The 13,956-nt window shown below is 42.5% G+C and overlaps 1 protein-coding gene across 3 annotated transcripts in view; it reads right to left on the bottom strand.

The window, feature by feature from the left end:
- Positions 1 to 202: 202 nt before the first annotated feature.
- Positions 203 to 13,956, bottom strand: part of B4GALT4 (beta-1,4-galactosyltransferase 4) — a 30,072-nt gene continuing 16,318 nt past the window's right edge. For all 3 annotated transcript variants that reach the window (XM_025375406.1, XM_025375405.1, XM_025375407.1), the window contains 4 exons: positions 12,469 to 12,656; positions 7,065 to 7,187; positions 4,706 to 4,810; positions 203 to 1,142 (listed from right to left, as the gene is read on the bottom strand). In XM_025375406.1, the coding sequence (XP_025231191.1) occupies positions 1,010 to 1,142; positions 4,706 to 4,810; positions 7,065 to 7,187; positions 12,469 to 12,656 (549 nt within the window). In that variant the 3' untranslated portion in view covers positions 203 to 1,009. The remainder of the gene's footprint in view (positions 1,143 to 4,705; positions 4,811 to 7,064; positions 7,188 to 12,468; positions 12,657 to 13,956) is intronic.

Genomic DNA, 13,956 nt, shown 5'->3' on the forward strand with positions numbered 1-13,956 from the left:
TGGGCCTATCCTAAGACTGGAGCTGGTTCCACAAGGAGGTCACACATGAGACGAACAAGAGAGAGGGACAGAAGGATGGGAGACAGAGGGAGTGGAGGGCTTTGTTTCATTTGTTCTGTTTTTAACCTCTTTAGAATTATGGATACTGAAATGAATATATCTGTAGGCCTCAAAGATAAAAAAACACGAAGGAACACTGAAAGCTTTTTCACATTTTACTACAGAGGTATTTGATAGACGTACTGATTATCAGTTAATATGTAAACTTGTAAACTGCTAATGCATATCCTACTTGTACAAAATCATTTTACAAAAACTCTAAAAACTAATAGATAACGTGTCCTCTGGTGGGCATCACTGGAAGGCATACCTGGGCAGGTGCCTCCCCTGCAGGCTATCAGCAGCTGCAACCAGCTCAGCTGCTGCTGCCTCTGCAGGAGACACTCTGCCCTCCTGCTACCTCTTCATGCCCAAGTTCACTCCATCTTGATTCGTCACCTTTTCTCCCCTCTTTTGTGGCCTTCTTCTCACCTGGGACCAACCACTTCACAGACGATTGTACAGGATAAATGAATAACAGTGTTGTATCTTCGTACCTTTCTACACTGGACAAGAACAACTCTGGTTCTCTCAGACATTCAGCAGTCTTATTTCCTGTGGCCTTTTATCCCATAATATATCACTTCAAATTTAAATAAATCTCCTTCAACCAGAGTCCTCAAACTGCATTCATTTTATCCTGTGAGTCATCGTTTTATATAAAGTCCTTCAAGTATCCATATTACAATAGTTAACCCTCATGATCAAAACGACTAAGAAAGCTGTCTTGTTACAACTGTTTTATACTCCACATCACCAGGAGCTCTGCTAAGAAAATACAAAAAGGAAAAATTCAGCCCAACAAGGAGCTGAAACAGGTTCTTAATGTGTGCTACTATTTGAAGTCTCTAGGCCAAAATTATTGCAACCAAAGAATCAGTTCTTCCAAACATCACCAAAAGATCCAGGATCATGCACCAGACCAGAAATCCACTGTGATGTTGACATACAAAGGATTGTGTTCCACGGATACTAATTTATAAGCACAACTACTCAACCCATCTGTTCTCCAGACTCGTGACACTTGGTGTAAGAGCTTCATCCTAAAGATAAAAAGAACAAATGTGAATGATAAGACAAGAATGTAATGTATGTCTCCACTGCATTTTGCCTTGCCCCGAAGTGTAGCAAACATATTTTTGTAAATTATTGTACCTGTTGTGTTTCATACTATCACAAAGTTTGTTTTCCCCATTGAAGGTGACAGACGTGATAGCCATGTATTCATGTGTCAGACTACATGTGAGAACCCAGGGACCCATGATGAAAAGGGTCACTGCACTCAGTGAGCCCCCAGTCTACAGGACAGAAGGATGTGCAAGGAACACAGATACAACAGGATATGTGCCATCCACTGCTAACTGATCCTCAGCTGAGCTTCAGGGGATCTCTGAATCTTCCTGTGTTATAAGGAAAGTTTGTGTCTGTACGTGGGTACATAGCCTTCACAAGCCTCCAAAAATTTTGGAATGTATGTAGGTGAGGATGAATGAAGGGCAACCTAACCTAATGAGGAAGTCTGGCGAGGCGTCAGGGAGAAGGGAAATTTCAGTAAGGTTATTAAATGTTTATTGAAACAGAGAAATTCAACAAGTGAAGAAGGTGAAGGAAAGCGCACTCCAGGCAGAGAGACCACCCTGGGCAAGATGCACAGACACGCAAAAGAGCAGGATGCATTTAAAGAAGTCACTAGTGTGGCCACAGCCATGGAATCTGGGAAGACAAGCAGGCAGTGAACTGAATAGGTTCTACTTGCGCAGCAGTGAAAACAATAAATGCTGGTTACCCATGACAATATGGATGGGGATCAGATGCATCACGTTCAGCTAAATAAAGTCAGAGAAGAATAAATGCAGTGTGATTTCATTTACATAAAGTTGAAAAACATGCAGAACTAAGCAATCTTTTGTTTAGGGATATAAACATATGGGAAAACAAGAAAACCAAGAAACAGCAGAAATAACTATCATTATCACAAATACTTATCACGAAAATTCAGAGGTGTTACCTGGGTAGGTGGATAGGGGAGATGCAAAGGGGGAGACTACAGGATTAGGGAGGACCACACAGGTCATGCACTCAGAGTGGGGGTGGGAGATACCAGCAGTGCTCATGGCATCAAGAATCTTCACACTTTTCATACAATTTAGGAGCACTCTTGTATCTATTCAATAATTAATTTTTTAATATAAAAGAAAAATGCACACCTATGGACAATGACTAGAAAAACGTAGAAAATAGAAATAGCTATTTTGTTGGAGTGGTTGACTCTATCAAAAGGGCAAAAAGACATTTAATAATGCTTTAAAATATAAACTTTAGGCCAGGCATGGTAGCTCATGCTGTAATCCTAGAACTTTGGGAGGCTAAGGCAGGAGGATTGCTTGAGCCCAGGAGTTTGAGACCAGCCTTTGGCAACACAGGGGGACCCTGTCTTTACAAAAAATAAAAAAAATTAGTCAAGCATGGTGACACATGCCTGTGGTCCCAGCTACCTGGGAGGCTGAGCTGGGAGGATTGCTTGAGCCTGGGAGGTTGAGGCTGCAGTGAGCCATGGTCACGCCACTGCACTCCAGCTTGGGTAACAAACAGTGAGATCCTGCCTTGAAAAAAATAAATAAACTTTTAACAGGATTCTTTAATATCAGGCTGAAAGCACTTTAATATTGCTTTAAAATGTAGACTATAACAAAAGCACAAAAAGCCCCTTAATACTGTTTGAAAATTTAAGGGGAAAAATCAAAACAAAGAAATACAGATTCTTCAATCAAAGCCTCATAAGAACTGGCTTATCTGCCAGGATTCCTTGCATGAAAAGTACAAGAAGAACCTAGAACATCTCGTCACGGCAGAGCAGAGGGAGGGAAGCTCTTGAGGACTACTGGGATTCAGGACCCAGCTTGAAGAAGATCCCATTGGCCAAAGATGAGACAATATGAGTACCAAAAAGTACAAGAACTACATCCTGAAGGACGCTAGGAAACACCAAGCATTAGTCTGAAAAAATTTTAATCAGTGCTTGACTCTTTCTCTTTATTTTGCCTTTCCTATAAAAACTATACCCTAGAGTACCCAAATACATGAAAAGAGAAAGTACTTTGTAGAAAAATCTAATAAATGCAGAAGGAACAACAGAATTAGAATATTACAATTTTGCAACTCCTAATTAAATAATACATTTAGAAATCCAGCATCAACGACTGCTGAAGTCATTAGGTAAAAAACTGATGGGGAATCTCACAATGCATAGGTTAGACTGGCGATATCGAAACTCACAGATCAATCCTAATATCCCAAAATGACACAACCAGACATTACATCCTCCTGCTGTGACACTGGAGGAAGTACACAACACCATAGATGAAAATTCTTGCCCACAAATAGTATTCAGATTCTGTTCAAGTCTCCAGAAATGAAGAGAAATCCCAGTATGACGGTTAATACTGAGTGTCAACTTAACTGGATTGAAGGATGCGAAGTATTGTTCCTGGGTGTATCTGTGAGGGTGTTGCCAAAGGAGATTAACACTTGAGTCAGTGGGCTGGGAGAGGCAGATCTACCCTCCACGTGGGTTGGCACCATCTAATCAACTGCTAGCGTGGCTAAAATAAAGCAGGCAGAAGAAGGTGGGAGAAGCCGACTTGCTGAGTCTTCTAGCCTTCATCTTTCTCCTGGGCTTCCTGCCCCTGAACATCAGATTCCAAGTTCTTCAGCTTTAGGACTCTTGGACCTACACCAGTGGTTTGCCAGGGGCTCTCGGGCCTTTGTCCACAGACTGAAGGCTGCCCTGTCGGCTTCCCTACTTTTGAGGTTTTGGGACTTGGACTGGCTTCCTTGTTCCTCAGCTTGCAGAAGGCCTATTGTGGACTTCACCTGGGGATGGTGTGAGTCAATACTCCTTAATAAACTCCCCTTCATATATACATCTATCCTATTAGTTCTATCCCTCTAGAGAACCCTGACTAATACACCCAGTTTATGAGAAAACAGAAGTCAGGAGGACACATTAAGTTATACTACCAGGATGCAATTGAAAAAATCCGTAATGTAAGGAATTCTATTGGACAAATAATCTGGCTTCTTCCACAAATAAATATCAAGGAACTCATAAAGAAGGGGAGAGGGAACCTACAGATTAAAAGAGATCATTCAAATGCCATGTGGACCTTGTTTAGACACTGATCTGACCAACTGGTTTTAAAAATAAAAAAGCTTTTAACACTGACTAGACATTTGATGACATTAAGGAGATATTGTTAATTTAATTCTAGGTATGATAATGGTATTGTGATTCCTTTTTTAAAACCGTTTATATTTTAAGATACTGAAACAGTTACACATGAAAGGCTATGACATCTGTCACACGTTTCTAAATCCAGTGGGGTCAGAAAAAAACTGAGGGAAAGAAGAGAGGCCATGAGTTGAGAACTGTAGACGTGAGAGTTCAGTGCACCACTTTCTCTCCTTTTGTGTCTGTTTGAAAATTTCTTTAATACAAATCTTTTAACACAATGAACTGGCTCAAATCTGATCGAATTCAACACAGTCCTTATTGACAGAACACACTAGGGGGGCAGCCTGCCAGGCAGGTGAAGCCAGGACTTACCGTTCCGCGTTCACCTCGTTGCCTTTGTCTCTGGTGTGGAAGACCATTGTATATTTACCCACTTCAGGCAGGGGCCGGGATATTTTCATTCTATGGAGCTCAACCCTAGAACAATAATAGAGATTTTTTTAAAGTCCATCCTATTCATCTACCAGTAGGCAAATAAAAAGCATTATTTGCGAAAATTTATACACACACAGAGAGTCACAAACAGCTTGACTACTGGGGTATTAAAAAAAGAGAAACTTCTAAAATTTCCAATTTCTTATAATGGTGGAACTTCAGGTGATAAGCCCACAAAAGAATGAGATTTAACACTTATTCCTGGGGTACAAAGGAGATGCATTAATTTATACTTAGTCATTTTCAAAAAGAAAAAAAAAACTGATAAAGTAGTTATTTCAAAACAACATGAAGAATAGGAGAATCAAGTCTGTTAGGATCCCCAATTTACTTAGAGTTCCCTTCTTTTAACAAAGAAAGGAATGGCCATTTATGGTCACAAGCTTTAAAGCTACAATCCTAGGTTCAAATCTGGACTCCGTTATTTACAATCTCAGTAAGTCAGTTCACTATTCCAAAGTCTCAGTTCCCTCATCTGTAAAATGACAGTGGTGACAGGGACTTGATTTCAAAGATTCAAATGATATAATCTGCATGGAACATGCTTGTACTCTGTAATGTATTATATGTACTATATAAGTACAAAGAAGGGTAGTGCCTGTTGCACAGGCGAATAAGTAAGCAGTAAATCTCAACCAACTTTCCTATTCAAATCATCTTAGTTTATCCACCACATTAGTCAAAAACCATTCCGATGGCCACGATGGTCTTTTCAAATTAAAGCAAAATTGGAAGCTCCCCTCTACTTTGAAGCTGAAGCGTAGCAGGAAAGAAGACAGTGAAGACATGTGATCAGGGCAAAATTCTACTAATCACCCCAGTGAAGTAGATTTGGGGAAGATAATGGGGATTGTTTATCATTAGCCTTTGCTACTGTTGTCCTGAAATGTAGCAGGTACCCTCCGTCCAGTTTAAGTCATGACCACATAGGCTGCTGATGGGCTGGGCTGCGAAGAGCTGTTGCCCATCACTACAGCCATTTCTGTAGAGCCCTTGGTCAGGGAAATGCACTCCCTCCTGCTAGAAACATTCCAGAGGCTCTCAGGCTAGACATGGGAACCAGACCAGCATGGAGCTCCTGGGTTCTTTATCATGAGGCAAGAAAAAAATTTCTAACAGTCACATATCTAATAATTCAGAACCCCAGGTTAGAAATTTCCTTTCCAGCCAGGCATGGTGGCTCACACCTGTAATCCCAACACTTTGGGAGGCCAAGGCAGGCAGATCACCTGAGGTCAGGAGTTCGAGACCAGCCTGGCCAATATGGTGAAACCTGGCTTTTACTAAAAATACAAAAAAATTAGCCAGACACGGCAGCACATGCCTGTAGTCCCAGCTACTAGGGAGGCTGAGGCTGGAGAATCACTTGAACCCAGGAGGTGGAGGTTGAGGTGAGTCAAGATCGCATCACTGCACTCCAGCCTGGGTGACAGAGCGAGACTCTGTCTCAAAAAAAAAAAAAAAAAAGAAATTTCTTTTCCAAGAGGCAACAGCAAGAGGGAAGGGAGTCTCCTGACACCCAGAAGGGCCTTGTGATGACAAGTCTAAAGATACCAGCCCAAGCTCTTGAATAATTACTTATTTCTGCAAGGTAGGGATAACTATAACTATCTGGCCCCCAAATCCAAGTTCAGAGGAAGAAGCTGTGGGTGGAGGCCAGACTTATTCCCTTTGAGCCCCTCAGAGCAGAAAGCAGTCCAAGAGAACTGAGTTAGGCCTGGGGTCAGGCCACCTGCAGTCCCCACAGTGTGCAGGGCTGTCTAAAGCTTGAGGAGAGGACCTCTTTGCCTGCTTCAACATGTGCAGCTCGCCAGAGGCTGCTGGCACTCCCTGCGGGGGACACTGGGAACTGTGTGTGAGGACCCCCTGAGGTCTGACAGAAAGCATGAGGCTCTTAACAACCCGGTCTCCAAACTGCAGTTCAGCAGACATCCTGCAGTTTGAGGTTTCTCACTCACTGGTGTCTCAGTACGTCTTTCCCACTGCCAAGTCTATGAGGCCTCCACCAACACTTCTGGACCCCAAATGCCCCCAGGCCAGGAGTAAACTGTCACTGGCACAGAACGATGTGGGCCATCCTGCCTTCCCTCCACCCCCTGCACCCTTCAAGCCCAAATCTGCAGCCTAGTGACCTGCTGGACTGGCATCTAAAGGAATAAATATAAATGCAGGTCTCCAGAGCCACAGATCTCCAGATCGCAGAGCCCCGTGAAGGGGACCTTTCTCTGTTGTTCACCTGAGTCTGAGGTCATCGTCTTCGCCTCCCCATCCCCAGTAGTTGTTAGAGAATCCATTCACCTTGAAAAACTGCTCTCTGCTTAGGGCAGTAACACCCCCAAAATATCCACTGTAACGTAACCTGGAGCAAAAGAGATGAGAGAAATGGTAAGAATATTAGCACCACAAGTCTTTGATTTCAGGGCTGGCATTCTAGGAACACCTGGGAGACCATGTACTTCCAGCCACCCACTCCTGCTTCTCCTGCTTGACACCCACCTCCCAATGCTCCTGGCCTTCCCTGTCTTGTCTTTTTCCCTCTATCTAGACAAACGTTCACCTCTGCTCACTGAGCAAAGTGCCACCCGGCTGTTAGTGGTGGTGTTTGTGGGTAGAGGCCTACAGAGATACCTGTCAATGTGAACCACACCGTCAGATATTGATAACAGAATTCATCTCATGTGCCAATCCAAGGAATGGTAACAGTTGCCAAGGGCACTGGGTTAAGAAGGATTCTGAGGCTGCATCCGGGTTCTGCATGAATGTGTGTCATGATGAATATACCTTTTTTTTTCACTTTCACTTTTGCAAGGGAGGGTTGAAGGCAGGAGACAGCTCCTGCACACACACTGCATGCACACACTCTGTATGCAAATCTCCACTTCTCAGCATGCATCTCCAGCTCAGAGTCTGTTCCCAGGATAACCCAACATATGTCAACCCCCCTGAAGATTCTGGCCTGTCAGCCAGATAGAGTCTAGGTAGTACTTTTCATGAAAATAGGCTGTACAGAACAAGAACTAGGTTTTGAGAGGAAGGACAGTGAATCATGCTTCAGATAAGGTGAATTTTAGATACACCTGGGGCTTTGCCAGTAGGCAAAAGGATACAGGGTCCAAGGTCACAAGAGAGGGGTGACTACAGATATGGTTTTGGAAATAAGCTGTTATCATGTAGTACCTGAAGGCACAGGTCGAGAAATCTCCAACAATCTAGTTGGTGAGAAGAGTACAAAGGGTAGACCCAAGGGGCTCAGCTCTGTGGAACCCTAGGAATACCGAAAAGAAAAGAGGCAAGGGGAGAAAGATCAGGAGGTAAAAGTAAGAGAGCACCTCCCAGCCTCCCAGTTATATAGGACTCTTATTATCAGTGAACGAATTTGTAAACCTCAGAAATAAAGGTATCCCTTAAATATAACATTTCAACAATCCAGAAATGCAGGTTAAGGTAGCTTAACAACTTGGATGTTACTAAATAAAAAGATGTGAATATCTAGAGAATTTTTAACTTTAACTTCAGGTCAAACTGTTCCAGGACCGATAAAATATTTATGATTTTCTAGATAAAAAGAAAAACCGAAAAGAAAGATCAATAAACATGTAGACACTGGCCATCGAACAAGTGGCATCCCAAAAGCTAATTTGTAGTTCAGTTGTTTCTTTCTATGTTCTGAGAAAAGACTGGAGACTCTGTTTAACCCATAAGAGAAACAGATTTACTTATATGCCCCCAACTTAAAATTCTGGGAAACTGTATTTTTGCAGCCTATAATAAAAAAAAAAAAAAAAGGAAATAAAGTGCTTAGAAGGTAAACATCACTGACCAAGACATCTACTAGGAGTGTCTCATTACCATGGTTATCAGAATGCATTTTATAGAGGGGAGGGATTCTTAGCTGCCTGAACAGGACATGGTGATAAGGCAGGCATAACCTGCTGATACCAACAAGCAATCAGCATGAGAACCAGGGCGATGATGTGGTAGCTTATCACAACCAATATCCACCCCATGCAAGACGGCTGGCTAAACACGGGAATGTAGAAGCCCTGCCCTCAGAGTTTATAACCTAACAAGAGAGGTGAACATTATCAGGGTTCTGAGGAGAGAGGTGTCACTACATCAAGAGGAGGGCACCTGGAAGGATTCAAATAGGCAGAAAAATAGGGGATTTCCTGGTGACCATAACTCTGTGAGGCAAAGCACAGGAGGGAGAAAGGCACAGGCTGCCCGAGGACCACTTGGAGAGGGGTGAGCTGGAGTGGGGAGGGACAGAAGAAGGCAAGTCAGCAAGAAGGGTTAAAGAATTGTTTCTCCACGCCTGTAATCTCAGCACTGTGGGAGGCTGAAGCGGGTGGATCAAGAGGTCAGGAGATCGAGACCATCCTGGCTAACACCGCAAAACCCTGTCTCCACTAAAAATACAAATTATTAGCTGGGCATGGTGGCACGTGCCTATAGTACCAGCTACTCGGGAGGCTGAGACAGAAGAATTGCTTGAACCCGGGAGGTGGAGGTTCCAATGAGCTGAGATCGTGCCACTGCACTCCAGCCTGGGTGACAGAGCGAGACTCCGTCTCAAAAAAAAAAAAAAAAAAAGAACTGTTTATCAGGTGCCTGTCAGATGGCAACAATCTCTGTGTTTATTGATCTTTGCTTTTGGATTTTCTTCTTACCTGTAAAAGCATAAATATTTAATTGGCCCTGGAACCGTTTTATTTATTTTTTAAAGTGCTGTAAGGCCCAAGGGTGGGGAAAACGTAGTCATAAAATAACAATAGACTTCCTTGTAGGAAGGAGGCAGGTAACAAAGGAGTTCTTGCCAGTAAAATTTGCCACCGGCTGGTCCACAGCTTCATCACTGACCCCACAGCCAGTGAGAAACAAGATTTGTTTCTGGCTTCATCAGAGTCTGAGACATTTGGGGCAACTTACTTTAACTTCTTCACTCTGCATGTGTGTAAGGAGAAAACCTTTTCTGCACCTGTACTCATGGGGCTGGTGTGACAGTGATGAGGCATGTGCTGACTTAAGCTCTGTGGCACGGGAGCACACAGTTGCCAGCACGGGGCAGACACCCAGCTGCCTGGAAACGAACTTGTCTGCCACAGGGACTTTGCTTAGAGCAACAAACGCAAGTAGTCCAGGAGGAGGGCAACTTCTGCCTACATTACTTATACATACCTCTCTCCAGCCACAAAAGATGAGGCTGCTTACATGATACATACAAAACAGAGAAAATCATAAATGATAAACCAGGACTCTAGAAACATTTAAATCAGAACAGAAAATTAAGATGGGAAATACATTAGAACTCTGATCTGCAAATAAGATTCTTTTCAATTTCTAGAAGAGGGCCATGGATTTGGCTCAGAGCCTCTCAATCAAAACATTCAATTACCTGAATCATATTAAGAAAACCTGTCAGTTACTCAACAAAGGCTTTCTGATACCTAGTTATAAAAGAAACATCTGGCCAGTTAGAATGGCAAGTTAGAAACAGCAAGAGTCATACATGCGCTGTTTCTCAGAGTGAGCAGCATCTGATGAAATCCACGACTGCGATACCAAAGCATGAGTGAAAATCAATTCCTGGCAGGAATGTCCAAGAGCTCAGCCTTCTTATGGTTCGGCTTAATAGAAAGATAAAATCTAGAAACCCAGCAAAAAAACCTGTCCTTAAGCAAGCCTCTGTGATTGCTTAGAAATGAATGGTACAACCAGGTGTTTAAAAAAATCTGGGCAATGAGAAGTTTAAGATTATCATCTATGGCAAGTGTCTAAGGTATAGGTGTTCTGTGTTGTAAATAGTGACATCTTACTACGGAAAAAGTGAACAGATAGTGACATGCTTCTGAAAAAACCAAGTTGCCCAGCCATGATGCACTGTTTTCCTCAATGCAGAAGTGACTCGAAGAAACCAGAAAACAAAACCCCTAGATAATAAGATTAGATCCAAAGATCAAGTTTCCCCAAAGAGAAAAATCGTGGGATTCTCTCCTTGCCCTCTGGATCCACAGCCCTCACCCTAACTCAGACATGTAGCATCTCTCCCCTCAGTTTTCCCCTCTGCCCTTGCTTCATCCAATACATTCAAAATCAGCTGAACCAAGCTTTCTCCCGTCCTTCCCCAGCTGTAACATGTGTCAACAGCTCCCCAGCCCCGTCACAGCAAATTCGAACTCTATCAGAGTAAGCAAGGCCCGCGTCATCTGGCCCCTGCCTAGCTTTAGTTCTTGCCTCTCCTCACAGACGTTCCTTCTAGAGTACCAGTGAACTACTTGCATTTCCCCCAAAACCGTACTGTGCTCTCTGGCGTGTCTTGGAACTCTGCTGAGCAGCTCTTGTTGATTCCACAAGATTAAGGTACCACCTTACCTGGGGAACAGCTTTAAACCCTTCCCTTCAAGGTGTTTCTTAAAAGGCACTGTGCCCTCACCCACCATAGTTTGTTGTAGGTGTTTATGTCCTGCAGCTTACATAGGGCTTGGGTTTAAAGTCAGTACCTGAGGCAACAGTCACTTACATCAATGTTACTTAAGAATTCTCTTTAATTGCCCAACGTGAGGGAGCAACATGGAAGCCCAGAACAAATGAGGTATCAAGAGACTCACTTTCCACTTCACACTCACATAGAGTATATACTGGTGGAATCTCCAGCACCATTTGATAGTTTCACAGTTCTCTCTCTCTCCTTCTGCCTTCCTCTTCCTCCCTTCATTTGTCCCTCTCTCTCCTCCTTACCAAGTGCTTATAATTTTATTTGCAGAAATGCAAAAGTAACACAACTCCACTGTAGCTACCTGTCCTCCCCACACTGACACTCAACGGGGAGCCCTGTGAGGGCAGGTGCTCTGCCTTATTCAAAGTGGTCTCATGGCCTCCAGCACAGTCAGCACCACAGACATGAGCACCCATGAACGGCAGGGCTTGGGGAAAGCTGACAGGTAAGTGTGCACACAAATGAGGGAATATAATGTTTCATTTGCAGAGAAACATTCTGGGTCACTATTTCCCCATGGTTGTGCTTGAATAGGAGCTGGTGTAATCAAATAAGGCTGAAAAGCAGCTACGCCCTTCTTAGAGGTGGAGGGGATGGGGAATGAAGACACAGATGATGGCATCTGGCGCTTCTCACAGTGGCTTTGAGAGAAACGGACTTGTCCTGGGTGTCCGGGCTCCTGAGAAGACTACTCAGAGGATATGCCCTCCCCACGCTCTAGAAAGAGGCCACAGTCTGGAAAGTGGTATCTCAACAGAGGTCTCACTAAGGCACACCAGCCTGTTGCCTCCTAGAGGGGGAGTCAGGAATAGACAAATAAGTTACTTGCATTCCAGTCAGTGTGGAAAAGCTTGCAGAAGTCCCCGACAGGGGCGCAGTGGCTGAGGCTGGCCACCACCTGCAATGCTCGGACATTTCTCTCCAACGCTTTCCCTTGTCTCTGTGATCCTCTGCTGAAGTTGTTGTAGGGTTTTTTCCTCATTACATTCTCTCACTTCTGTTTTGCACTTTAAGTGATGTATATATCATGGAACATTTTTCCTATTTCTCATTTTCTTAAGACACTCTGGATGCTTGTTCCACCCAGTCTTGATCACAATAGTTGAGCTTCTCGACCTAAGCCACCCTCAGCAGACCACCTTACCTGTACCCAGTGCTGTTCCTGCCAACCACCAGATGCTTGGGATGCTCCTCACACTTGTAAAGGTTAAAGTCATTCTCAGGTACCAGGTCCACGTCATGGAATATAAAGCAGTCCCAATTTTCTTCCTTGAGAGCTTCTAGATAGCCCACATTCAAGAGTTTGGCTCGATTAAACTTTTTACCTTCAGCCTAGAGATATGAAAATTAAAACTTGAAAAGCTCCTGAGATAAAGTTTCATATTGTTCCCCTCTTAGTTAGGATTCAGGAGGTGGTATTATTCTTGTTAACGCACAAGACTATACTTGTGACATAAAGATCTGACAGAGAAGATGCAATGGCAATAAAAGACCATTTGATTTTTTCTTTGTGCTTCACACATACTTATATTCCAGAACTTAGAAACATTCCTTGAAATCTGAAGAGCTGTTGTGTAATGATAGAAAGTTCCAGTTTTGCAAGATTAAGTTCTGGAGATTGATTTCATAAATACACTGCATATATTTATGCAACCAATATATTGCATAATTATGCATAGATACATTGCATGTAAATATTCTTAACATTACTAAACTGTACACTCAATAATGGTTAAGACAGTAAAAATAAATAAAAGTTAAAAAAAAAAGGTTAAGATGGTAAATTTTACATTGTGTGTTTTACCACAATTTAAAATTTTTTAAATGCAGTTTTAAAATACAAATAACTCAAATAATCAATAATAATGTATTGTACACTTAAAATGTATTAAGAGTACAGATCTCATGTTAAGTATTCTTACCACAGTTAACAAAAATAATTTTCACTTAAAATTTTACAAATACCTTTATGTATTCTGTATAAAACTACAAAACCTTTCTTCTATACTAGTCATGTCAATTAGTATTAGTGATTCACAGTTCAACCCCAGGTAATCCCAATCTTACCCTCTGTTAGGAATTTACACTAAGCTTCTAAGAGACTTAGTTAACAGCCTGCCAGAAAGGATCAAGAAATCTCGACCTATAAAAAGAGAAGGTTATTGCTAACATTTCTAAGCTACTTTAAAGTTTCTTAGAAATCCCTGTAAGAGAATCCTGTTATAATGCTACTGGTAGAGGCTAATCCTCCCAGTGGCCTTATGGAGAGAGATTTGTCACTGGGTAATAAAAGAACACAGTTTGACCTGTGATATGATTGAAGCTGTAATAAAAAATTAAATAATTTTTTCATGGCTGCTTCATTCAAATTCCATCAGAATGAATTCCAGTTAAGTGGTTTATCATAAAAGTACAAGTATTTCTCAGAAGTTACCACAATGTTTTCCTGATAAGAATAACACAAAGCAGACATATTTTTCTCTTTCTCTTTCATTTTTAATTTGAGATGGAATCTTGCTCTGTTGCCCAGGCTGGAGTGCAGTGGTATGATCTTAGCTCACTGCAGCCTTCACCTCCTGGCTTCAAGTGATTCTCCTGCCTCAGCCTCCCCAGGTAGCTGGGACTACAGGTA

The sequence above is a fragment of the Theropithecus gelada genome, chromosome 2 (assembly GCF_003255815.1).
Source record: "Theropithecus gelada isolate Dixy chromosome 2, Tgel_1.0, whole genome shotgun sequence".
In the NCBI taxonomy this organism is placed as follows: domain Eukaryota; kingdom Metazoa; phylum Chordata; class Mammalia; order Primates; family Cercopithecidae; genus Theropithecus; species Theropithecus gelada.